This window comes from Setaria italica, chromosome IX, assembly GCF_000263155.2.
Source record: "Setaria italica strain Yugu1 chromosome IX, Setaria_italica_v2.0, whole genome shotgun sequence".
NCBI lineage: Eukaryota > Viridiplantae > Streptophyta > Magnoliopsida > Poales > Poaceae > Setaria > Setaria italica.
In genome coordinates, this window is record NC_028458.1 from 53,854,968 (window position 1) to 53,879,833 (window position 24,866).

The following is a 24,866-nucleotide window of genomic DNA, read 5'->3' on the forward strand; positions in this document are numbered from 1 at the left end:
CATTTTGCGCTGAGGCCTTGTTTAGTTCACCTCCAAATCTCAACTTTGGCACTATGCAAGAAAAAAGATTCCCATCACATCAAACTTGCGGTACATGCATGGAGTACTAAATGTAGACGAAATTAAAAATTAATTGCACAGTTTTATTGTACTTTGCGAGACGATTTGAGCCTAATTAGTTAATGTTTGGACAATAATTCACAAATACAAACGAAACGCTACAATGTGCTACAGTGCTAGCACAGTGATCTTGGCACTCCAAAATTGGGCAACTAAATATAGCTGTTTATAATTGACAATTGACGTCGCTGGAACTGATGGAGATGCGTACCTGTGAGTACTGATGATCACGTACTGCTATGGTTCGTTGTCGAGGCTTTTCGCGTACGAAGCCAGGACGCACGCACACATGCTCTGTCTGGATTCAGGGCATATAGGCAGGGTACACTGCAGTGCAAGTACAATAATTTCGAAGGGACGAAGAGAGCCATCGCGTCTGAGAGACACGGTGCCACAACATAAATATCTGTTGCGATGTGCAAAAGATTTCGCAGAAACAAGTTGTTGGATTGGAAAGCCAAGTTTGTCCAAAATCTACGAATAACTGCAAAGAATATATATTTTAAAAAAAAGAATAAAAACAAACGAAAGACGTTTTGCTTCAACCAATGAGAAATAAATGGAGCAAGACATTTTTACGCGTATGTTCAGCAGAGTAGGTACGCTGGTCGTCAAATTCCGCACAAAGCAGCTGTTTTTACACGTGGAATATCAGGTGATATTTTTCTCTGCCCGCCAGATGCAACTGACCCTACGTGCGCGCGCACGACGGCACGAGGTCAACAAAAATCTACAGATCTAATTAAACAAGCGCGCAGGGATTCTAAAAGATTCACCACACCAAAGAAAAAAAATATACAGTAGTACAGTATCATCGAAGCTTTACGGAACAGCTTCGTCCACACTCTGGATGACATGTGTGTACGGACACGTTGTGCATGGATGGCACTTTACTCAGTGCTGCTGAGCACTGAGCTCAGTGGATGACTTCTTGCTCTCGTGGCGGCCGGCGGCCACGACAACACCGTCATCGTCGTCGGCGTCCTTGCCGAAGAGCTTCGCAGTGTCCTCCAGGCTCTTGCCCATCGTCTCCGGCAGGAAGAAGTACATGAACACCCACCCCGCCGCCATGATGCAGGCGTAGAGGTAGAAGCTCCCCGCGATGGTGATGGCGTTGGAGAGGGAGAGGAAGGACATGGTGGTGGCCCCGCTCATGATCCGGTTGAGCCCCGTGCCGATGGCGGCGGCCTGCGCGCGCAGCCGCAGCGGGTAGATCTCGGAGCAGTACACCCACGCGACGGGGCCCAGCCCGGACGCGAACGACGCCACGAATGACAGCATCGCCGCGATGCTCACCGCGCCCAGCGCCGCCGCCTCCCCCTCCGGCCGCCGGTCCATCATGTGCAGGGACGTGGCCAGCGTGAACAGGAAGATGGCCATCCCGCCGCCGCTGGCGAGGAGGAGCGGCCGCCGGCCGATGCGGTCGAGGAGCAGCGTCGAGATCGGGATGAAGAAGGTCTTGCACGCGCCGACCGCCATGGACGCGCCCAGCGAGTTGGTCTTGGACTTGATGCCCGCCCGCTCGAACACCCGCGGGCTGTACAACACCACGCAGTCCACGCCGGTGGCCTGCTGGATGAACATGAGCCCGAGCCCGGCCATGAGCATGCGCCGCACGGGGCGTGACGGGTTGATGAGGAGCTCCTTCCACACCCCGTCGCCGCGGGAGCCCTTGTTGTTGGCGCGGACGATGGCGGCGACGTCGTCGGCGTCGGACACGCCCTCGGGGATCCCGACCACCTTCTTGATGTCGAGCAGCCGCTCCTCGGCCTCGGCGGGCGAGTCGGAGGTCTTCTGCAGGACGCGGCGAGCGTCGTCGATACGGCCCCGCATGACGAGCCACCGGGGCGACTCCGGCATGGCGAGGACGGCGACGCCGAGGAAGACCGGCGGCACGGCGCCGACGAGGAACATGGCGCGCCAGCTGAGGTGGACAGGAAGGCGCGCGAAGGCGAAGTTGGAGACGTAGCCGAGGAGGATGCCGAAGTTGTTGAACACCTCCGGGAAGGATGTGAGGAAGCCGCGGGCGGAGGTGGGCGCGACCTCGGCGGTGTAGACGGGGGCGATCATGAGCGCGAAGCCGACGCCGATGCCGGCCACGAAGCGGCCGACCATGAGGAGCGCGTAGTCCGGGGCCAGGCCCATGAGAAGCGCGCCCGTGAAGAAGATTGCGGCCGCCAGCACCATGGTGTAGCGCCGGCCGAGCCAGTCGGAGGTGAAGCCGGCGGCGAGCGAGCCGAAGAGCGAGTAGATGTTGATGACGCCGGCGAGGATCTCTATCTGCGTGTCCGTGATCTTGAGGTCCTCCTTCATGAACAGCTGCGCGCCGCTCATCACCGAGATGTCTGTTGGGTGAGACCGTTAGAGAACGTTGTTAGCATGCATCATCTAACAGCTGGTGTAAACAAGATACGTGCTGTGCATGAACGTGCGAGGTGGGAAATGCACGCTCTCTGTTCGTACTGGGCTAGAACGCACGCACCATAGCCGAGGAGGACGGAGTTCATGGAGGCGAGCAGGGCGGAGGCGAAGGCGTACTTGTTGATGGGCGCGCGCTTCGCCGGCGCCACGGCGGCCGGGACGGCGTCGGCGTCCGTGCTCATGGCCAAAGCGTCGGTGTAGATCTACCGGAAGCGTGTTGTGTGTCAGTTTGGCACTAGTTCTCTCTACCGGGGTTGTCCTGTGTGCCGGGCTCTGTCCTCCTCCTCTCCTGTCTCGCGCTCGATTATTGTTGTACCAGCGAATGCCGGAGCACCGTGCCCTCTCACTCCTCGCTGAGCTCTTGCCTAGTACCAGCCGCGTGAGGTGCAGGACAGGAGGGGGGTGCGGGAGTGGTCCTTGTGTGTGGTGCCTGGCTGCCTAGTCCTTGGCCCTGTTATATAGGGAGCATCCGCGACTGATGTATAAAAGAAGAGGAGTGGATGGCAATCAGTGGCCTTTCAGTGTCGAGGCAGATCACGTTCTACAAGAGTACAGACGGTCTGTGGCTGCACTGTTCTCTGTTCTCTTCGGATACACGATAGCCGTTGTACTTATACCCACAGCGTACGGTCCCACAAAGCCAGTGACGGGTCGCGCCATGTCACGGCGACGACCCAGTCAACCGTCAGTGGTGCGGAACACCAGAGAATGGCGGAAGAAAGCTCCAAGTGTTCGATTAGCAGACAGGTTTCTGAAAGAGATGAGTATTTATTACTAGCAGGCAATCAGATCCTAGTACTGTACATAGTTCAACTGCTAACACGCCTGGTATACATCCTAGTAGTTAATCCGTGCCGAGTATCAACCGTACGGTACGGGGCTGCACACATTTTACTGTCACGCTGGGCCCGGTGTTAATCAGGTGCCTAATCTCATGGACGCCTCCATGAGAAACCTCCGCGCCCGGTGGAACGGCGAGCTCGCGCTCGCTCGTTGCTCTCCGATGATCCACTGCGTCAAGCGCCGTCACCCTTGCATCCTCCGGCACCAGGGCGCCACGATCGCGTGCCGTGCCACCACCCACCTCGTCGCTGTCCCGTTTCCCGGCTCGTCGATACAGACAGCACACCTCTTGCGCGCCGCCCACGCCCGGTTCCCGAGGTTATTCGCCACCACGAACTCGCTCCCATCATCCCATGTTTCACCCGAGATGGTAAAACGACGCCACCTTCGGTTACCTCTGTTCCGGGGTAATCAAGCACAGGTTGCTACGACATATAGCAGATCGATTTTCCATGTGACCGGGACTCCACGGACTCTCAAGTGCTTATTGTTCGAGAGTTGTGATGGGGACTCGTGGAGCCGATTTTCTACTCGTCGTCACGTCGATTTTGACATCAGAACGCACCCGCCCTAGCTACCCTAGCCCGCCTCTCTGCTAGTTACACAGCTACCACCAGTTTCTATATGTGCTACGACATCAACCGGTCTATCTCGAACTCGTACGCCCAAGCGTAATCCTCGCGCTTTTATTGTGTCCATACAGTGATCAGGATCTTCAGAAACAGCCTGATCAAGTTGTGTACGCGTTGAGCTCGCTCGTGACTCCCGGCAATGCCACACCCTGACCGTTTCGTAGCCACGAACTAAGGCAAAGCTTCCGGCAATCCAGCGGTCCAGCCTTGAAAGATCGCAGCACGCAGAAGCCTTTAGATAGTGGTGCGGTGCACATCTATGGCTATGGCCTATGGGCTATATGGCCATGGCAGGCAGACGAAGCTTCTTTATTCTGGTCCGCTGTTCATCGCCATTCGGCGATCGACAAGCCAAAACGATGTTGCACACACTGCTCTTCCTCTTTGCTGGGAACTGCCAGCACATCTTGTTAGTTACCTTGTTGAGTGCAAGTTAATCAAGGTAACTGGCATCGACAAGTGCCTGTGTGGTCGGAGGCGGCCAAGCCCCGCGAGAAAACCGGAGGAGAGGCTCCAACGCAAATGGAGCATACGGGAGTGGTGGTCCATGAAAGCGCAGCGCCGAGCGCTCTCCGCATCTGGGCACTGTGGACTCGCCGTGCCGAGCGAGAGCGACGCGACGTCGCGACAGCGCCGCCGCCCGCCCCAGGGCAGCGACAGACGCGGCTCTCGCCTGCCGTGCCCGGGTTCATCTCACGCCCTTGTCCATTTTCGCCATTACTGACGCTTGGCGCTTACTCCACCGCTTTTAATTGCTCCCGGTTCTTTTCACGGCGATCCATCTCTCGCCGGAGATCGCGTCCGGACGGCTCCACGCCGGTGAGGTAGCTGCGCCGGCTATTTGACTACTCGCAGGGGATCCCGTCAGAATCTTGCCTCTGAATTCAGAGTTTCAGACTAGCCACACCGGTTATTCTGTTGCGTCAGGGCTCGAGAGGCGAGGCCGCGAGAGCCCGTTGAGCTCGTACCTACCTCGCCTCGGACACGGGAAATAAAGAGCGACCACGACGTAAAAATCTGACACTTACGTCGGGCCTGCCACTAGGGGCAGCTCGCGCCAGTTGCTCCCGAACACGTTGCCTCCGAGTTCACTATCGGCGTCAGCTTTTTCCAAGGTAGCAGATTGGAAGAAAATCGATGATCCAATGATGTTTAAAATTTACTATCTTGTGGTTCAACTTTAACAGCACGTTACTCCACCCACATTGTAGTATTTTCTTTCTTTTTAATCTGAGGGTGCAGTTCTGAAGCAATCCTTTTACGCGGTTACTGCTTCTATCAATAAAACTTTGGTATCTGAAGATGCCACTCTGCCGGGATTAGGTTGCCATCATGCATAGCATTGGTAGTTACTTTGTCAAGAAATCGGCCCTACCTCCGGGCCTACGACGAGGATGACATTTAGGCACGCGCTGCTCTCTTCTGCTGAGGTAGAGGAAGCAGGACCAAAATATCTTGCACTGATGATCCAACTCCTGTGAAACAGTCTGGATTCAGTGGTGAGATTCTGAAAGTGTCAGCCCACACCCACAGTGGATACCTTGGGGTGTTTGGTTCTTTAGTCCCTTCTAAAATTCCTGTCACATCAAATATTTAGATAATAATTAGGAGTATTAAACATAGACTAATTACAAAAACTAATTGCATAGATGGGGGCTAATTCGCGAGACAAATCTATTAAGCCTAATTAGTCCATGATTTGATAATGTGATGCTACATTAAATATGTGCTAATCATGGATTAATTAGACTTAATAGATTCATCTCGCGAATTAGCCTCCATCTTATCTTACTATTACTAATTGGAGGCTCCTTTTGAAGCCTCTATGTGAAGCCACCTAGGATTCCTAGGTGGACACTCTAGAAAAAGAGAGAAATTCTAGAAATTCTCAGAAAAAGCAAAACATCCAACCATCAATCATAGATTCAAATCATCGTAGCCATTGGATCTATTATATTTTCTAAAAAATTACCCACCTATACCATTATGAAAATAGCCTAAAGTAACCCACTAAATCTATATATAAATTACCCACCTCAGTCATTATATAAAATAAACTAAAGTAACCCCCTAATGTTCATCAAAATTACCCACTTATACCATTATAAATAATATTTAAAATAACCCCCTAATTTGCAACTGAATTGCCTACCACTATTACTTTAAAAAACTTAAAGTAACCCCTTAAATTTGCATCTATATTAACTACATATGCTATTATTAAAAATAACATGAGGTAACCCTACGTTTTGAATCAAATAACCTTAATTAAAAATATACAGCAATATATGATTCTAAATCATCTATATCTTGCACTATTGATATACGATATGATACTTAAGATCTATATGCATGATGTGTGTCACCATGATATAAAGTAATGGGAATATGGATTTCTATGCTAAAATTATATCTTAAGCCTAATTAGTCCATGATTTGACAATGTGATGCTACAGTAAATATGTGCTAATCATGGATTAATTAGGCTTAATAGATTCGTCTCGCGAATTAGCCTTCATATGTGCAATTAGTTTTATAATTAACTCATATTTAGTTCTCCTAATTAGTCTCCTAAAATTTGATGCGACATGGATTAGACTTTAGCTAAGGATCCAAACGCGCTCTTAGTTTGAGGAGCACAGTAAACATCATTTCTCTGGGACGAAGAAAAGATTGGCAGGACACCGGGACGCAACAGTAGCAAACTTGTTTTCAGTGGGGGCAGGCGAATCAGAACTAGTTTGATTTTTAATCGATCTGATGGATCAACTGTTACCTGACTTTATCCTGCAGCCTTCATCACGATGTGTTGATGTCTGATTGGCGTAGCAATGGACAAGTTAGCCGACGTCCAGAAAGAGGTCGTAGATGTGGCTTTGGTCCGAGGCGAAGGATGCGATTCATTCAACCATCAACAGCACTAGGTCGTTTCTTGCATCACCTGGCCATTCTTGGCATGCTACAAGAAAGTGCTTATGCTCCAACTACGTGCACACAGTACCAATTCGAGCAATGGCCATGAGGATGATAGATCCAGGGATACTCGAGTTGCAATTGGCCTCCGGATGCCGTGGAAGCATCACCGTTCTTGAGCGATCAAAAGATGTCCAGGTGGCACAACTATATTCTGTGTCGGGGCTTAAAGACGGGCGCAAGGGCATCAAAATTCAAAAACGAGCCAAAAGGAGGGTTCCGGTTTGCTTTAGCGCGTTTGCTCTTTTTGATCGTGCCCTTTTCAGCCCTCTGATCGTCCTTTTGCTGTGATGTGTGCGTGGTGTGGCGGCGTGTGCGTGGCTCTGTCTTTGATGCTGATCCACGCTTCCTCTCTCCAGGCATGTGTTTCCTGTGTTCTTGAGCCCAAAAAAGAACGAAGAAAGTAGCAGTGCGTCCATGACTTCAGAGCTGCCATTATCCCAGCAAAGTAACAGGATAAGCAAAATCCGAAGGACGTGCTTCTGATGATTCCTAAGAAAAAATCTTATCCTATGATGATGTCGATCATTCTTTTTTTTTCTTTTTTTTATCATTCTGAGCCCCAATGCACAGTGATTGGATGCAGTGCAGAGAAAGCAGACGATGGCTGCTAGGAGATGCGGATCATGATTCACGCATGATGATCGAGCCCAAAAGCTTGAGGAAAAGAGGGGGAGCTCGCAGCCACTTCTGGAACCCCGTGGCCAGACTGAACTCGACACGCAAGGCCCCGGCAGCTTTCAGTACTTGTCCATCAAAGAGGATTATGCGCCACGCACCAATAATGCCGGAGCGATCAAGAGCGCTATCAGGAATTTCATAATCAGATCACGCGCGAGCTTAGCAAGTTACTAGTACGCGGCCGTGGAAAGCCAAGAAGCCTAAAGCTTGGTTCGTTTAAACAAAAATTAAACAAGCCTAAAGCTGATTAGAGTTTGGATAAGCAATCGGTGCGTGCGGGTTTAACCGAACAGAGAGCAAAACGGACCGAGCCACCCATCCAATCGCGCGAACCCATCATCCGGCTGCGATGCGATGCAACCCATACCCATCCTGGGTTCATGTAATATCATCGGATCACCCTCGATCTGGTTGGAGAGCCGGCCGGCAAAAGTGCCCGGCGAGAGGGATCGCTAACCCGAGTGGCTCCTGCACTAACAGCCGCTTCCACATCATCTCGTCTCGTCTCACATATCATATATCAAATCATATCATCGCGCGCCTAACTCAGTACGGGCGTGGGATGCGCACGCGTGCACACAATGGCCTTTTTGCTCCGATCCCGCGCCAGCCCGCCGTCAGATCAGCCCGTCGTCATCTTCGTCTTCATCTTCTTCTGTTGCCTGCCGCTGGGGAAGAGGAAAAAGGTTGGTCGCGCAGCGCGTGCTGTGTATATCACGCTTGCCTGCAGCAGTCTTCACTGTTCAGGGTATTCAATGGCGGGTGAGCTTGATACATCTCATGTGAAGTTAGACCTGCAGACGAACAGGTTACAGGTATCTGTCGTTTCCACGCGCCATTAGGGCCTAGGGCGTACCGCCACCGATTTCGTTCTTCTTGTAAAGGCTGTTAGGAAATGCGACGATCATCTGTGTACTGTTACAGGTGCCTTTAATTTTGTACCCTTTCAGTGCCTTTCGTCAGCGTCTCACCGCTGGTGCAGGGCCGAGATGGGTCGTCCTCACCAGTGGGAGGGCCTTTTTCAAACCATCATGAAGGGGTTGCATCCGGTTCTGTACTTTTCATTTAAGTTTAGGGGTGTTCTAAAATTCCTATCACATCAAATGTTTAGGTACTAATTAGGAGTATTAAATATAGATTAATTACAAAACCAATTGCACAGATGAAGATTAATTTGCGAGACGAATCTATTAAGCCTAATTAGTTCATGATTTGACAATGTGATGCTACAGTAAACATGTGCTAATCATGGATTAATTAGACTTAATAGATTCGTCTTGTGAATTAACTTCCATATGTGTAATTAGTTTTATAATTAGCTCATGTTTATTCCTAATTAGCCTCCGAATATTCGATGTGACATGAATTTTAGTCTGAACTAGAGATCTAAACACCCACTAAGTGCCTTACTGGAGAATTGTGCATTTAAGCTAGCTCTCATTCTTTCACAGTTAGACACTGAAAACATATCCTGTGACGAAACTTGCAAGCCTACTGGGTGACCTGCGTACCAAAATCTTACTCGTGATCTTCATATTGCAGTCATGAGTCATGTACCGGCGCAACATTTTTAAAGTAGTACTCACCCCGTTCTAAAAATGTAGGTCGTTTTGAATTTTTTAGGTATATAGATGTTACTATGCACAACGTTTTTAAAGTAGTACTCACTCCGTTCTAAAAATGTAGGTCGTTTTGAATTTTCTAGGCAGATAGATGTTACTATGCATCTCAATATAGAGTTATGTCTAAATACATAGTAAAATCTATAAGCTCGTTTGGACTGCTGCCTGCGTGCGCCCCGCTAAAGTTTTGGTCGTTGACCGAATGGGAGCTATGTATTTGGATGACGACCAATGTTTGGCGCGCCCACGCCAGAAGACACCTGCCAGTTCATTTTCTACGCCAATTACGGATGAAGTGCACGCAACAGGATCTGTTGGTGTTTAAACCCCACAACCTATCGAGGGGGTGCCCGAGGTAGTGTTTTCGTTAGTGGGCTCGCCGAGATCAGGAACTCGAAAATAAACGCAGACACACAATTTAGACAGGTTCGGACCACTGAATAGCATAATACCCTACGTCTTGTGTGTTGGTTGGATTGAATTGCTTTGGAAGGGGTTCCTGCCTCACTTTATATTGCCGGGGGTAGGGTTACAGGTCGATTGGTTAGAAGAATAATAGTCGAATTCGACTAGAGGAGTTCTACTCGTATTATTACGTGTACTTTTCCTGATCCTCGACTAGTTCCTGTCTTTCCACGTAGACTACGCAGTTCTGCGTCATAGTCTCTATGTTAGATGTGTCTCGGTATCCAGCTCTATATTTAGGACTATCCAAACCTTCTGTGGGTCCATAGATGTATGTACAACAGGATCCTCCGCCAATATTTTGGCGAGCCTTCTATTGGCGTGGCACTATCCGACGTAAACCAAACATCCCCTATGTACATAGAAAAGTCAAAACGACGTACCGAGAGAGTATGGACCTGATTGGTTTGATGCTAAAATTTTGGCATCCCAAGGGCAAGCAAAAAAACTTGCTAAAATTTTGGTGGGATAAATGAGAGATATTGGCAAAATGACCAAAACTTTAGAATGCCAAAATTTTGACGTACAGCAAACCAAGCAAGCCCAAGATATCAAATAAAGTTGCGCCGGTTGCGCCCTTCTCCATTTCTCCATCTGAAGCTGCGTATGTTCTCTAAATTCAAACAGCTCTTTTCATAGGGAAAAGGCTACTGCAAAACAACTTGGTAACCTTAAAGTGCAGAACCACATCAACAGGGTGCACCTGTCTTGGGAGGAGAAAAAAAAATCCAATAAGGTACAAGGCTCTTATGGTGTGGGCACAAGATACTGTAATCCGAGGCAGGAATATCTAATCCAACAATATCTCAATACCATTACTGGGACAGATTCCAGGTCCACCCAAAATGCGAAACCAACGACACTGAGGCAAACACGAATGAAACCGTGACCACGACGAGCATATACGGCTCGTGTCCCGGAGCACTGTGGAGCTGATGAAGAAATTAAAGCTTGACAACAATGCCTCAATTTGACACCACGCACACACTCGGATAGTGAGCTAGCGGATTGCCGAATTCAGATCGGATTCCCTCCTCTCATATTCTGCGGCAAAAGTGCTGCCGCCATGCTTCGCATCTTGCGTCGCCGTCTTACCAAGATCACGCCGGAATCAATCATCTCTCTGCTCGCAAGTTTTTGTTTTTTTTAGCAAGATGTTCGCAAGTTCTTGTGGTTTAGCATCGACGTGTAGGGGATGGGTTGGGCCATTGGACACGTGATTTAGCCCAAGCCCATGTTGCGTTTTTCTTAGGCCTATCAGTCAGGAAGGAAGTCGCCAATCTAGCTAGAATGGGCCAAGAATGGAATCGACGCCATCATTCATACATAGCCCACCCGGTGGAATATCAAAATCTGGTCGCCTCGTCTCGCTTTCAACCACGTGATTGATTTGGCAGATCGCGATTTTTCAGCAAGTCTCCCCCGATTTCTTGCTTCCACTGGCCGTACCGCCGCCGTAGCAGCTGCCTCCGCCTCCGCGCCCGGCGCGATGCGGCCGTGACGCCGCCGGGCCCGGGGGGAGCGTGTGGAGCCGCGCGTCGCTCGCCGGCAGCGGCAGGTCTGCCTCAATCACTCGCCCCTCCCCATCCCTCTCTGTGAAAAGCTTCCTTTTGCTGCGGGCTATGGCCATGCCTGTCCTCTTCGCGTGAGCGCATGTTGCATGCCAGGTGTTTGCGGAAATGCGCGTGTCGCATTTGATTTTCTTCTCACGGTTCGGCCACCTCTCTAGCTGATACGCCATCTTTTTTGTTTAAGCGATGCTGTGGTGTGCATCAGATAAACTATTGAGCTCGCCGTTGAATGCTCAATATTAACGCACCACGCGTTTAGTGCCTGTGCGTAGTTTATTCCGCAGAGCTGCATATCACAGCTGCAAATGCACGCAGGTACCTCTACCTGCTACCAAGTCGTGGCTACCATTTAATGGCTAAGCCATTTTAGAAAGAAGAAGGAAAAAGATGCAGAGAACCTTAGAAAGCGAAAAGGAGAAAGGAATTCTTTGAAGGCTCTAGACTTGCAAAGCAACAAAGGATGTCAACACTTGACAGGACAGCCGGTGGTACACTGTGACGTGATATGAGGTGCCAAACCACGAGATTTCTGTGATTTTAGTTTTTTTTTCTAAATCCAGTAGTCCAGCCCCAGCCATAAATAGGTTTCTCTATTTTGATTTCGCACGCCTCGTCTTTTGTGCCTCTGCTATTCCTCCTCAGCAGCCCTCTCAGCGGCTCAGCGCAGCTGCGACTGCTATGGATTCCAAAGCCATGTTAGATTTCTTCTACCTTCACCATCCTTTTCCCTTGCATCAGTGTCTTCCGTTCTCTTCTGTTCCCCTGTGCTGTTTGTTAGCTTCTCGTTGTGCTTAAGTGTTTCTGTAATCCATTGTTGAGAAAGCAAGTAGAAAGGGTGCAGGGAAAGGTTCAATGTATTTTACCAGGATTTGTTGTTCACATATCTTGTCTGGTTGGGTGTATGATTCTCCCTGCCCCCCGTTTTCTCTTGTCTTGAGAGAATAATGATCTTATGCTTCTTGTGCAGGGAGGCATTTGTGGCCAGTCAGGCCCCCATCTACATGAATCAGGCTCCTCCACATGTATGTATGCATGCTCATGAATTGGCTTCTTTTGCAGCTATTCTTACACCTTTTACCTCTGGTTTATAGCATTTGATTGGTTTGAGGTGAGATTTAGATCTGGTGAGGATCAGTGTCTAGTTCTTAAACCTTGGCCGTTGATTTTTATAGTGCAATTTCTTTATATGAGTCATACTTTGCCATGCCCAATAAGGCAATAACCTTTGTTGAAAGTTTAGGTGTTCAGATCAATCATGCTTTTGTGGTTATCTGAGCTTAATTGCTGCAAGTCCATGCACATAATACTATAATAGTACTGAGTGAGCAATTTGTTTTTAACAAAAAAATAATTTCTTTCAGGCTCAGCCATGTTCTCCATTATCATGTGTTTGTTTGGCAATCGAGAGTTGAAAATTATAAACTAACACTAGGGCGCACAAGCAATATGAATGATGCAATGTGACAAGTGTACATTTTATCAGCTGCTGTTATGCAAGCCAGAACAGTAAATGCATGTTGACATCAAATTATCTGAATGCGTTGAGAGTTAGAATCTAAATCTTACTAACATTTTTTATATTTCCTTAGATATATTTCTGTGATCACGTTATGCACTCCACAAGAGAGCATGACAAGTTGTAATTTCTCTGTGTGCAGATGTCTAGACCATCTATTATTCTCAAGCTCATTTTGGGGCTGATCTGGGGCATCATCCACTTGGCAATCAGCCTTTTTAATATATGGTCTCTTCTGATTTATAATCTAGAATGCTATATTATTTCGTCTGGGTTGTTGCGGAAGTATCGGTACCTCCACCTGGATCGACTGAAGTACTTGGCTATTGTGGTGGATAGCAAAGAAGCTAAAAATACCGTGAAGATCAGGCAGCTATTGTGCTGGCTCTCAACTATGGGTGTGAAGTATATATGTCTCTACGACATTGAGGGTAAGACAAATGAGTTCATCATTTGAATTTCTAGGATATGTGATTTCAGTTTGAAGTTCATCCTTGGTTGCTAATCTACCTATATGATAATTTCTTTTGTGTAAATGAACATGCTTTATAAGAACTTAAGTGATTTTAAGCAGCAATATTGGGCTATTACAATACTTGAGAGTTGGGACAGTGGTAGAGTGAACAAAACTAACTGCCCTGTTGCTCTTAGGCATCGTCTTCTGATGTTTTAAGTTATAGATGCATGTACTCTCTCTCTCTTTTTCTCGAGACCTGTGGGCTCTATCTAGCACACATAAGATTTATTATCTTACTATTATATGTTGCATCATAGGAGTCCTGAAGAAATCATTTGAACCGGCTATGAAGGGTTCAAGAGATGGGAAGGCAGGAGAATATTTGGTAACTTACAATATTAAGCTTCTCTTACTTTGTGCATATTCTCTGCTAGTTGGCTTGTTGATTGTTTTTACTGTTAATATGTATCACTGTTTATGGCAACATGCAGGGTATTAGTGCAAGCATTTCACACTCTGGCCACAAAGATTTGGTAATAGAGTGTGTTTCTGGTTCTGATGGCAAGGAGGGTATTGCTAAAGCAGCCAGTTTACTTTGCTCAACTTACTTAAATGGTGATACTCATGGAGATGGCAAAAAGGAGCCAACATTTACAGAAGCTGACATGGCCAGTGCGCTGAAAGCTGTAGGTATGCTTGGAAAACTTTCCTTGTTTTCATGTTTCACGCATGCTCTGCTTGATGTTACTTATGTATCATTGGTTAGTGATTACTATATTATCATAACACAAGGAGCATCTAAGTTCTGGTTTCATCTTAGGTTGTGGTGGACCAGAACCTGATCTTCTTCTCATGTATGGTCCTGCTAGATGTCATTTAGGCTTTCCTGCATGGAGATTACGGTATACTGAAATTATGTAAGTTTTCCACCAACACATTAATTAATATTTCTGGTTTCTGATTGAGAAATTATGTAGCATCGATAGTTTATTTCGACAACTGAGAGATCTCTAAAATTTTCTTTTTGCAGGCATATGGGACCACTAAAATCAATGAAATACGGTGCCATTGTGAAAGCTTTATATAACTTTTCGAAGAAATACCAAAATTATGGTAAGCTTGGGTTTTTCAACTTCGAATTGTTCTGCAGCAAAACCAACCATGACCATTACCATTATCTGCAATTTTATTTTAATGTAAACATTTTAGCCTGTGACATTTATCCTGACTCTATGTCACAAAGGCTTCAAAAGGGAGTCGAGCTAGTTTTGACTTGAGTTGCCTCTGTTATCATTTTTGCTGATAGGATAGGTTACACTAACTTGGTTGCACATGCAAGTTATGTTTGGTCTGCTTTGTAACATGTGCCTATGTGCTGACAACACTACTCAGTAGTTCCTACATTTCACCATTGTGTATCCAGATGTTTAATGTGTTGATATGTTACAAAGAAAATGTACAAACCAGTGTCCCCGAGCATGCTAGCACATTTGATGCCTGATTTGAAACGAATTTTTCTCATCTAGGCTGACTCTAAACCTTTGTGCATTTCAGGTAAATGAGAGTTGGTACTGTTGTAACGAAGACCAGTAGCAGTTTAATCCCTCCACCTTTTTTCTGCTGCTGAGTATACTACTAAGTTCATCGCCACACCCTCACTTTGTATTTCCCTTGTACAAGATCGGAAGTGTCACTGACAGAATATACGGGATCAGATCCCTTTGTAAAAGTCGCATCAACAGTACTGATTAATGAACCTGCCCTCGAGCACACGAGCGAATTTAAATCGAGATTGATATTGTTTGTTCCTGCCTGTCTGCCCTGGATCTGTATGCTGAACTGCCGACACCATGTACTCATGTACTAGTGTTTTGTGAGATTTCCATTTGACTTCTACGACCTGCGAGCTACGAATTCTACTGATGGCAAATTGGCAATCTCTCACTTTCATCTAGTCTCATTGCTCTTGTCGTCCTTCTATATTATCTTTTGTTTTACCCTGTAATTTCCATCTGCCAAAGTTCTAATCTGATGTTTGCTGAGCCAAAGTTCTAGCATAACAATGCAGCAACAGGACCTGGATTCATCTGGTGCTTACATAGCAGTTGACTTCTCTTTGATTCTATGGAGAAAAAAAAGGAGAAGATCAAGGTCCTCTAGCTGGATCAGCACAGGAAAACAATCTAAGGATTAAATTGACAGTATACTTTTTTTACGAAAGTTAATCTGATATACGATAATGAATGAGAAGGGGTTAAGGGTGAAGTCTGACTGAACTGTGAACTCAGCTCAGCTCCAAGGCAAAGCCATCCTCTCGAAGTCTTCTCATCACTTGCGCGGTGCCTCCGTCCCCCCGGTCGCAGTCCCCCATGTCGCCGGCGGCGCAGTGCCCCTACTGCCGCGCGTCGGGGCCGGCGCGGTGCGCGACGACGCAGCCGCCGCTCTCGCGCGCCGTCTCCGAGTGCTCAGCCTGCGCCCGCATCGTCCTCGAGCGCCACCTCCACACGCACCCCTTCTTCCCCCTCTTCCCCTCCCTCCACCCGCTCCCCCTCGTCACCCCCGACCTCGCCACCGCCGTCGAGCCCGCCCCCGCCCCTTCCGCCTTCCCCGGCGGAGGAGATGACGAGGACCCCTTCCTACCCGCGGGCTTCGTCTCCGCCTTCTCGGCCTTCTCCCTCGAGCGCCACCCCGTCCTCGCCCGCTCCGCCTCCGCCTTCTCCGGCCAACTCGCCGAGCTCGAGCGCGCGCTCGCCGTCGACTCCGCCGCCGCGTCCTCCAACCTGGACCCCGCCGGCCCCATGGTCTCCGTCGACAGCCTCCGCGCCTACCTCCAGATCGTCGACGTCGCCTCCATACTCAGGCTCGACCGGGACATAGCCGACCACGCCTTCGAGCTCTTCAAGGATTGTTCATCCGCGACCTGCCTCAGGAACCGGAGCGTCGAGGCGCTCGCGACCGCCGCGCTCGTGCAGGCCATCCGCGAGGCGCAACAGCCCCGGACGCTGCAGGTTTGTTTGTGATTCACGCTCACCATCTGTTTGTTCTAATGCTCTAGTGCAGATATGGACATACATAGATGCATAAGCATGCTTTCCTCAAGCAATTAGGATTGTGTAGGTAATACTGTTGTTTCTGAAATGGAAGTTTGCAATGTCTCAGATTTGATTTCTTGGAAATTGGGTGTTGTGTGAGTCAGTTCAAATCATCTAGTAGCTTCAATTCTGAAAGACATGCTGCATCCTAGCATATTGAAATAACCGACCAAAATCACCAAGCTAATTTAGTGTTCAGTACTGAGTATTCAGTATCCTGTATCCCCTTTTAGCCATCAAATAAAGCATTTTCTCAATGCTCTGGTTGATCATTAACGTTGATGAATGTTCATTTGCATTTGCATTTCTTCTCTAATCAAACTGATAGTTGCTACCGCTTGACTTGGTGTCTTGGTCACATCATGTGTGACCTGAAATTGTAGCTAATGGCCTAATACAAACTAATCTAACTTTAACCATGTTGGGGGTACCTGAATTCAGCTGAAACGGCATTAAATATACTTCATCATTGACAAATGACTGAACCAAATGCTAAGTCTACTTTGGATAGTGTTACACAAACAATATTTGTTGACTAGAGCTGATTCACCTTCTATTCACTGCATAGCCAGGAAATCTCTATGCTAGCAATCTTCCGCAGAAATAGATTAGAAACACATCAAAATACTTGGAATATCTGAAACTTGGTGTACCACTTTCATCTAACACTACTTTTATCAATCAGTACTGATTCATCTCCTGTTTACTCCGTGACCAGGAAATCTCTACTGCTAGCAATCTTCCTCAGAAAGAGATAGGAAAATACATCAAAATACTCGGAGAATCTCTAAAACTGAGCCAACCTCTTAACAGCAACTCAATTGCTGTTCATATGCCTCGGTTTTGTAGCTTGCTCCAGCTGAACAAATCTGCTCAGGTATCAGATTTTAGCTGAAAAACTGTTCCTTAAGCATAATGCCAAAAATTAGTATCTTCTTATAACATCCACATGTTGACTCCTCAGGAACTTGCAGCTCATATCGGTGAGGTGGTTGTTAATAAATGCTTCTGCACACGGCGGAATCCAATAAGTATATCTGCTGCTGCAATATACCTTGCATGTCAGCTCGAAGACAAGCGCAAAACTCAGGCTGAGATCTGTAAAGTAACGGGCCTTACAGAGGTCACTCTACGCAAAGTGTACAAAGAACTCTTGGAGAACTGGGATGATTTGCTTCCCCCTGACTATACACCGGCCACGCCACCAGAGAAAGCTTTCCCAATGACCACCATTTACTCAGGGCGCTCGTCAAGCGGCAAGGATCTGTATCAGGATAAGATATTCGATAGTATTAAGCAAAAAGGCCCTGAGCCTGCAGAGCCCGATCACATGGTCATTGTGAAAGAAGAGGAAGACAAGAAAATCAGTGCTCTTGGTCGACCGCCTGCAAAACTTGAGCCTCATGAGTTGAGCAAGGCATTCTGGCCATCAAATGCCCCTTTCTCAACATCTCCAAAATCTGATCGTGAAAAGACTGAAACTAGTGTTCGTGGGTTCAACCTTAATGAGGTATCATGTGCAATGGATTCTGATAGAGCAGATACCACAGTGAAGCCAAATTTCGGCGATCGATCGTTAAATGAATCAAATATGCTTCCATCTCCCAATAGGCAGCCTTTACCATGGCAGCTTAAGCAGGGGGCGCCTGCAACTGGTCCATATTCTAGGCTTCGTGATCAGCACCTGGGCCTGGACCTTGTAGCTGCTCTAAAGGGGATTGGAAAAAGGAGTGCTGGGGAGGGTAGTGATGGCCGGGATAAGGAAGGGAAGTGAATAGCTGCAGCTGTTTGTTAATCGAAATTGAAACTAGTGGTATTGTGCATTGTAAATATAGATGTTTGTTTGTAGTAGAGTTAATTTCGGCTTCCCTTGCCATCGTATATGTCGGTGAAATGACGCTCCAGACTTTGTAGCTTCCGTGCTGAATTTTTTTTACTAATATTTCCGAATTAGTTGTTGCCTGAGCTGACTTAATTCAGCATGTTCAGTGCAATGAAATGTAATTCCTTTTCACTTGAGCACTGGTAGGTGATATGGGCAGTCTATACAAGCAAGTGTTTTCTGAACGTAACTGAACAAGCAACTGTGTGTTGCCAGAAAGAGTGGATCAAGTTTATACCTGATCGACACAGTAATTTGCATAAATTTAGTACATTACCAATTTCACGATGAGAAAATAATGCTGCAGGAGATAAAATTCGTGCTCCCGCTGTTTTGAATTACAAGGCATATTTTGTTTTGTTAGGATAATCCTTTGTCCAACCGTAACTCTAATAAGTATACCTATGATTATGATTTTCTATCACATAAATAAAATATTAACAGAGTAATTGCTGGTCAAAACATTGTCTAAAAAAGCGAAATAACTATTGTAAGAACCAGATGCATTTTTCCTGAAACTGAAACAGGAAAACCCAGACGTACCCCGCTTTTACACTCAAGCTACAGTGATAATATGATTTTTTTTTTCTGAAACGGTGGTTGTATGAATTTAGCAGAGCTGGAGGGGCTCAAGCGCAAATTTGCCCCTGGAACCGGATAATACAGTGCGATAGCGAAGCAGAGGCCTTCCAAAACCCACGGCAAACGCCTACTACCTCATCCTCTTCCCTCCTCCGTCGCCATGGCCGTCTCCACCTCCACTACCTCCCCGCTCCCGCTCCTCTTGCTCCACCGCGGCGCCGCAAACCCGAGCCCCGCGTCTCTATCCTTCCCCTCCTCTCTCCGCGCGTCGTCCCTCCGCTCCCGCGCCGCCGCCGCTCCGCCCGCAGAGACCCTCTCCGACGACGGCATCCCCGCGCCACCGGTACGTGACTATGCTGATATATCGGCAAATGTTTTCGAGCACGTATAGTCCCAAACCAGTGGATTGCTAGGTGGTAGGCAGTCAATAGATATGCGCCATGGGACGTACAGTATATGTCTGCATTACTCATTAGTTCATTCAGTTCGCACCCGTTGGAGCTTGTTTACTCAGTGACTAAAATTGTTATGCTCGTGCTTTCAGGAAGGGGAGGGAACTGGAATTCCGTTGCCATCGTCGATTGGGGATGATGGAGAGCAGGTACCTTCCCTAACAATTAATTTTCCGGATTATGATGTATAGCTCTAACATTGTGGCTGCCGTAATTATATTTTGAGAAGTTGTTGCCATATAACATATGTTCGTCTGTACTGCATACCGCATTTTGTTTGTATAATCATAGTAAATGGAAAAGACAGTGTACTCAGAATTTGGTAAGTGGAGTTAAGAAATGGTTCAGGCTTAAGTGGACTGAAAGAACTCTCTGACTCAATGGTCAGAGTGTCAGAAAATTAACAGACAATATGACAGTCAGCACATTTTTTAAGCTGTTTCACTTAAAAGTGAACTACTTCCTCCTTCCCAAAAAGAATGCAACTCTCGCTTCCCGAGGAGTCAACAATTTCAAGTTTACCAAATTTATGCAAAATAGTACTAACATTTATGGTACAAAATAAATATCAATAGATTAATCATGTAATATATTTTCATACTAAATCTATTTGGAGATGTGAATGTTAGTACATTTTTGTATAAATTTGGTTAAACTTGAAACTGTTTGACTCCTCAGGAAGTGAGTGTTGCATTCTTTTTGGGACGGAGGGAGTATTTCTCATGTGACTGTGATTTGGATGTCAGGAATGTATGTTGGTATATGTCATATCAGCTTAGACAGTTTAGCATCATTGATGCGAGTTATGAGTAGTTACCTGATTGAATAGATCATTCATGAGCATGTAGCCTGTCCTTCAAATCATTCTTGTTGAACTGGGATGAGGATATCTAATGGTCTATGACGGTTTAGCTTTTCAATTCAACTTAATTCTCAAAAGCTTGCTGGATGAAACTTTCAAAGTTTTCTGCCCATTACTGCTCTGTTCCTCCTTGGAATTATTGAGCCTACTCGAAAAATGATGGCACTAAGTGTTTGTTGTAAATAAGAAGAGTTGTCTAAATGACCAATTGCTAATGCTCTAAACAAGTAGAGATCCAGAACAGTGGCAAATAGGTTTGTCTCTTGTCATCTGGTGTTTGAGTTCTTTTATTCTCTTTGCTCTTTTTATGTTTTTGCGTTAGTTTGCTTCTGCTGTAAATTTGTTCTTTTATTCTTGCTTTGTGATGCATGGATCTATATTTATGTGAACAATAGATGAATAGATTATACTTATTATCCAAGACACTTTGCAGTTTGCACTTAGTATTTGAACCCCTCTAATCAATTTGTAAATGGGTGGGTGGTGGTGGGGGGGGGGGGGGGATTGGAATTCTCTCCTTGATGAAGATAAAGAGAGAAAGATATACCACATTTGTTTTGATGGGACCAGATCATAAGGTGTCGATTAAAGATCTATGCATGTACTACTATTGTTACAGTTGTACACAAATGCAACTTTTCTAAAAAAAAAGTATAGTAAATACACCTATATATATTATGTTATAGGCATGCAAGTTGCCATAGGCATGTGATTTGTGTAATAAATACGGCTGTATTTTTATAAACAAACATAATAGCAGTGTCTAGCTGTGTGGTTGTGTTAAAAAAAATCAACAAACTATGCTATGCGCTCTTGCGTATCTCCATTGGAACCTTTTTTTGGACCCAGAATTTGACATAGGTCCATGCTTCCTGCAGTAAAATAGATTCTATCAATGTGAATTGTCAACCTTTTAAAACATGCATAAAGCTAGTTACTTTCCTCACATGGAAATGGTATAGATAGATTTGTCACTAAAAACTATGCCCTTATTAAATTAGAAAAGATGGACAAAGGTGTGTTTTGGATATCATGTCTGTCCAAAATGACTATTGTGAGTAGTAAAATAGAACAGAGGTAGTGCTGTTTAATCTGCCACTGAGGCTACTCCTTATCATTATATTTTTATTTTATCGCTTCATGTATCTGCTTGTTAAGCATGTCCATGGTGCGTATTTGTGTGCAGTTGTTGTATGGAACTGCTGGAAAAGAAATTGTTATGAGGCCTTGTGCACAGTTGTCCTCTTTTAGTGATTCTTTAGATGTGTCACAAGAGAAAATAGTGATAAGAAACAGACACGGAGAGAAACTTTTTGGTGTTTTGCATGAAGCTGGATCTAAGGACATTGTAGTGTTGTGCCATGGCTTTAGGTCATCAAAGGAAGGTAGAACTATATTGAGTCTCGCTAATGCATTGACATCAGAAAAGATCAGCATATTTCGTTTTGATTTTTCTGGCAATGGAGAAAGTGAAGGTACTTTTGAATATGGCAACTACTATAAAGAAGTGGACGATTTACATGACGTGATCCTACATTTCAAAAAACACAAACGTGACACCTGTGCTATTGCTGGCCACAGTAAGGGAGGAAATGTGGTTATCCTCTATGCATCCATGTATCATGATATACCTAAAGTGATTAACTTGTCTGGAAGGTTTAATCTGGAACGTGGAATTGGAGATCGTTTTGGAAATGGTTACATGGAAAGGATTAATGAGCATGGTTTCATTGACGTGGAAGACAAAGCAGGACGAATCATCTACCGTGTGACCAAAGAAAGTCTGATGGACCGTCTTAAGACAGATATGCAGAGTGCATGCACGTCTATTGACCCAAAATGCAGGGTGGTGACAGTACATGGCGCTGAGGACGATGTTGTGCCATCGGAGGATGCCCTAGAGTTTGATAAGCATATAAGTAACCATGAATTGCATGTTATTGAAGGAGCTGATCATAGATATGCATCTCATCAGCTTGAATTAGCTGCAATTGTACTGAAATTTCTTAAATCTTGATGAGGGTAGGTGGAAACAAACGTAGCCACTATCTTTTTCTTTGGTCCAATATACTTGTTCTGCCAATATTGTTAGTGGATTAATTTTAGTGGAGAACTGTTTTATTAAACATTTATATTTCAGAATGTTACCATATTTGCCCCCCTTTTATAATACACAGGGCATATACATACACTTGCCTTCACAAATCGAGCTTAACTAACTTGATAACATTAAGGTGTCCTGAATTATGGCATTATTAGTTGACTGCATTTTGTGGGAAAACATAAGTATACGTTCGTCTTACAAGAAGTTAATGTTTTATAAGCTTTCAATTTCCTACTGGAAACATATTTAAATATTGTAATAACCTTACCCTAACTCAACTGTGTGTTTCTATATGGTATCTTCACTCTTCAGTTTGCCTGCAGGAGGTGCATATAGGACTAACAACAGTTAATTTGAATGTTACCTGTTCTCAGTTGGCACCCAAGCAGAAGATCAGAATCAAGCTGCGGTCCTACTGGGTTCCTTTGATAGAGGACTCCTGCAAGAAGATAATTGAAGCTGCCAAAACAACCAACGCAAAGACCATGGGTCCTGTTCCTCTGCCGACCAAGCGGAGAGTATACTGTGTGCTCAACTCGCCCCACGTGCACAAGGATTCACGGTTCCATTTTGAGATCCGGACGCATCAGCGGCTGATTGATATCATGTATCCAACTGCCCAAACAATTGACTCATTGATGCAGCTCCAGCTCCCTGCCGGTGTCGATGTTGAGGTTAAGCTATGATTCTGTTGGAGCTGAAGTTCTCAGAGTTTGATGTAATGTGGTATTCATTTTCCGCAGCCTTTCTAGTTGATCCTTTTGCTGTCTGGGACTGAGAAATATAGAGCCTGTAATAGGAGAGATGTTGAGAGATGAATTATCTTTCATTGAAGCATATTGAATGAGTTGGTTTACATTAAGCTGTATCGATGTTCTGGATCCACTGAAGTTTCTGGTGATGTAAATGTACGGTCAGCATCTGATATACTCTGCTTCCCATCCCTGTATAAAATCGATTGCTTCATCTGGATAAGTAAATTCCTCTGTTCATGCTGATTGTACTTAATCTGGATGATTCTACGGACGGGCAAAGCTTTCTATTTTCTTCTGAAGAAGAGTTTCTTTCTCTCTTTCAGAGTTTACCTGAGTTCAAGCTCATTATCTTTAAGTCAATTCTGTAGGCGATGTACCTAAGTAAGCTAAGGTATATTTCTTGTGAGGCAGCTAGTTCTTTTTGCAAGAAGTTCAAAAGGCAAATTGCTAAATAAAAATCAGAAGTGTTGCGTAAAGAGAAAAATGAAGTATAATATGCAATTTGGGTGAACAAAAGCTCGAACTTCCTACTGCAATTTGGAATGAGCACTTAGATTATATGATAACCAGACCCAAAGAAAAACAACCGTTTTTCTGTAGCTCGAACTTTTCAGAACTGCAGTAAAAAAAAAATTAAAACCATCATTGAGACTAGGCACAACGAAGCTTCTTCGATATTCTAAAGTGAAATCCATTTTCAGTTGACTGGGGCTGGGATGCAGTGCAGCCGAGATCCAGTACTCTCTGTTTTTTTCTGAAGAAAAGGAACTGAAGATATAAAGTTGGTCTTTAGCAGCCCGTAGTACGCAGCCCCCAGCATCCATAGTCCATGTTTCTAGTGCCATGTAGTCATCCTCTTTCTACCTCCGAAAACGACCGAAGAGTCCAAGACATTGCTGAGACTCGAGGTGAGCGTTGGCCGGCGAGGAAATCCATAAACTATCCTTCGGGAGGGCCCATATGATCTTGTCTAAATGTTTCAGTGCTTTGGCCTTCTTTTTCCTAATATTGGCTGCTTGCTCACTAGAGAAGTCAGATGCTAAAGGTATCTTTGATCAGGACACTGAGGCTCTGTTCGCTTCAGCTTATCAGCTACCGAACAGTATTTTTCTCTCACAACAAATCAGCCGTTTCAACTTTTCAATCGACTTATAAATCCAGCCGAACAGCCCCTGAAAATTGGAAACGCTACTCGATCTTCAAGTAGTGCAGAATAACCCAATGTCACCATCAGCTTACTCATTTCGTAATAGCACCATTTTTTTCTGTGGATCGTTACATTTTGAAAACCATAGCACAGTTTTACTACATGAGTTGGACAACTTGCGCTTCTCAAGTTAAAAAGAAAAAAAACTTCTATCTTTGCTATGTGTGACTATGACGCCGTACTCTCATTTCCGATTTTGCGATTGCAAGGATGGCACACACCACCACAGCGCGTCCACGTCACACTCGCACCCGCAAGTGCGCACCCTAATACACGTTACAAGTAAACCACCGAAAGCACTTGCGTCATTGCGTGTGTGAGCCATGTTAATGGTAACGTACTTGGATTAGAGCTCTATCCGTTCCAATAAAAGGAACTTTGAGCTACTCCCTGTCAAATGGAGTATCCCTGATCAGAAACACCACGCAAAATCACCATCATGTACAGATTAAGGTCGTCCATGTGCATCTGTGCTTCGACGGCGAAGCTAGACTTGTAGCCTTTTACTGCACACAAAAGGAAAGGATAACATGATGTTCACACTATATGTGCTCTGCTGGAGTGCTGGCTAGGCTGCATCCTCTGCGATTTCCATTGTCTTCTCTAAGCTACTTCACTCACTGTGCGTG

The 24,866-nt window shown here is 45.7% G+C and overlaps 4 protein-coding genes across 10 annotated transcripts; 3 read left to right on the top strand and 1 right to left on the bottom strand.

Moving 5' to 3' along the window:
* Positions 1–676: 676 nt before the first annotated feature.
* On the bottom strand, positions 677–2,983 carry LOC101760137 (putative polyol transporter 1). The gene is made up of 2 exons (XM_004985282.3): positions 2,603–2,983; positions 677–2,465 (listed from the first exon to the last, which is right to left on the bottom strand). Exons 1-2 carry the CDS (start codon positions 2,721–2,723, stop codon positions 1,015–1,017), a joined length of 1,572 nt encoding a protein of 523 aa, XP_004985339.1. The 5' UTR covers positions 2,724–2,983; the 3' UTR covers positions 677–1,014.
* An 8,160-nt stretch (positions 2,984–11,143) lies between these two features.
* On the top strand, positions 11,144–15,245 carry LOC101760549 (dehydrodolichyl diphosphate synthase complex subunit NUS1). 5 transcript variants are annotated; one of them, XM_004985284.3, is made up of 8 exons: positions 11,144–11,315; positions 12,296–12,350; positions 12,987–13,275; positions 13,619–13,686; positions 13,793–13,991; positions 14,122–14,218; positions 14,332–14,414; positions 14,856–15,245. In XM_004985284.3, the coding sequence occupies exons 2-8, from the start codon at positions 12,330–12,332 to the stop codon at positions 14,861–14,863; spliced, it is 765 nt and encodes a 254-aa protein (XP_004985341.1). In that variant the 5' UTR covers positions 11,144–11,315; positions 12,296–12,329; the 3' UTR covers positions 14,864–15,245. The 5 variants fall into 5 exon arrangements, with proteins under 5 accessions (XP_004985341.1, XP_022678978.1, XP_004985340.1 ...); XM_022823243.1 differs by lacking the exon at positions 11,144–11,315 and adding an exon at positions 11,761–11,838; XM_004985283.3 differs by lacking the exon at positions 11,144–11,315 and adding an exon at positions 11,877–12,023.
* A 332-nt stretch (positions 15,246–15,577) lies between these two features.
* LOC101761367 (plant-specific TFIIB-related protein 1) lies at positions 15,578–18,460 on the top strand. The gene is made up of 3 exons (XM_004985285.4): positions 15,578–16,309; positions 17,112–17,270; positions 17,358–18,460. The coding sequence occupies exons 1-3, from the start codon at positions 15,671–15,673 to the stop codon at positions 18,165–18,167; spliced, it is 1,608 nt and encodes a 535-aa protein (XP_004985342.1). The 5' UTR covers positions 15,578–15,670; the 3' UTR covers positions 18,168–18,460.
* Positions 18,461–18,941: 481 nt separating this feature from the next.
* Positions 18,942–23,267, top strand: LOC101761760 (30S ribosomal protein S10, chloroplastic). Of its 3 annotated transcripts, XM_004985286.4 has the most exons (4): positions 18,942–19,200; positions 19,402–19,458; positions 21,358–22,193; positions 22,650–22,737. In XM_004985286.4, the coding sequence occupies exons 1-3, from the start codon at positions 19,018–19,020 to the stop codon at positions 22,186–22,188; spliced, it is 1,071 nt and encodes a 356-aa protein (XP_004985343.1). In that variant the 5' UTR covers positions 18,942–19,017; the 3' UTR covers positions 22,189–22,193; positions 22,650–22,737. The 3 variants fall into 3 exon arrangements, with proteins under 3 accessions (XP_004985343.1, XP_022678878.1, XP_004985344.1); XM_022823143.1 differs by lacking the exon at positions 21,358–22,193 and having other exon boundaries at positions 18,953–19,200; positions 22,599–23,267; XM_004985287.4 differs by lacking the exon at positions 21,358–22,193 and having other exon boundaries at positions 18,954–19,200; positions 22,650–23,267.
* Positions 23,268–24,866: the final 1,599 nt, after the last annotated feature.

Coding starts and splice junctions, on each gene's coding strand:
- LOC101760137 (XM_004985282.3), bottom strand. CDS start 2,723: ATGAGCACGGACGCCGACGCCGTCCCGGCCGCCGTGGCGCCGGCGAAG. Junction 2,466..2,602: donor CTCCGTCCTCCTCGGCTATG/GTGCGTGCGTTC, acceptor CTCACCCAACAG/ACATCTCGGTGATGAGCGGC.
- LOC101760549 (XM_012848749.3), top strand. CDS start 12,181: ATGTATTTTACCAGGATTTGTTGTTCACATATCTTGTCTGGTTGGGT. Junction 12,351..12,986: donor TGAATCAGGCTCCTCCACAT/GTATGTATGCAT, acceptor CTCTGTGTGCAG/ATGTCTAGACCATCTATTAT. Junction 13,276..13,618: donor ATGTCTCTACGACATTGAGG/GTAAGACAAATG, acceptor GTTGCATCATAG/GAGTCCTGAAGAAATCATTT.
- LOC101761367 (XM_004985285.4), top strand. CDS start 15,671: ATGTCGCCGGCGGCGCAGTGCCCCTACTGCCGCGCGTCGGGGCCGGCG. Junction 16,310..17,111: donor AACAGCCCCGGACGCTGCAG/GTTTGTTTGTGA, acceptor CTCCGTGACCAG/GAAATCTCTACTGCTAGCAA. Junction 17,271..17,357: donor AGCTGAACAAATCTGCTCAG/GTATCAGATTTT, acceptor TTGACTCCTCAG/GAACTTGCAGCTCATATCGG.
- LOC101761760 (XM_004985286.4), top strand. CDS start 19,018: ATGGCCGTCTCCACCTCCACTACCTCCCCGCTCCCGCTCCTCTTGCTC. Junction 19,201..19,401: donor ACGGCATCCCCGCGCCACCG/GTACGTGACTAT, acceptor TCGTGCTTTCAG/GAAGGGGAGGGAACTGGAAT. Junction 19,459..21,357: donor TTGGGGATGATGGAGAGCAG/GTACCTTCCCTA, acceptor ATTTGTGTGCAG/TTGTTGTATGGAACTGCTGG.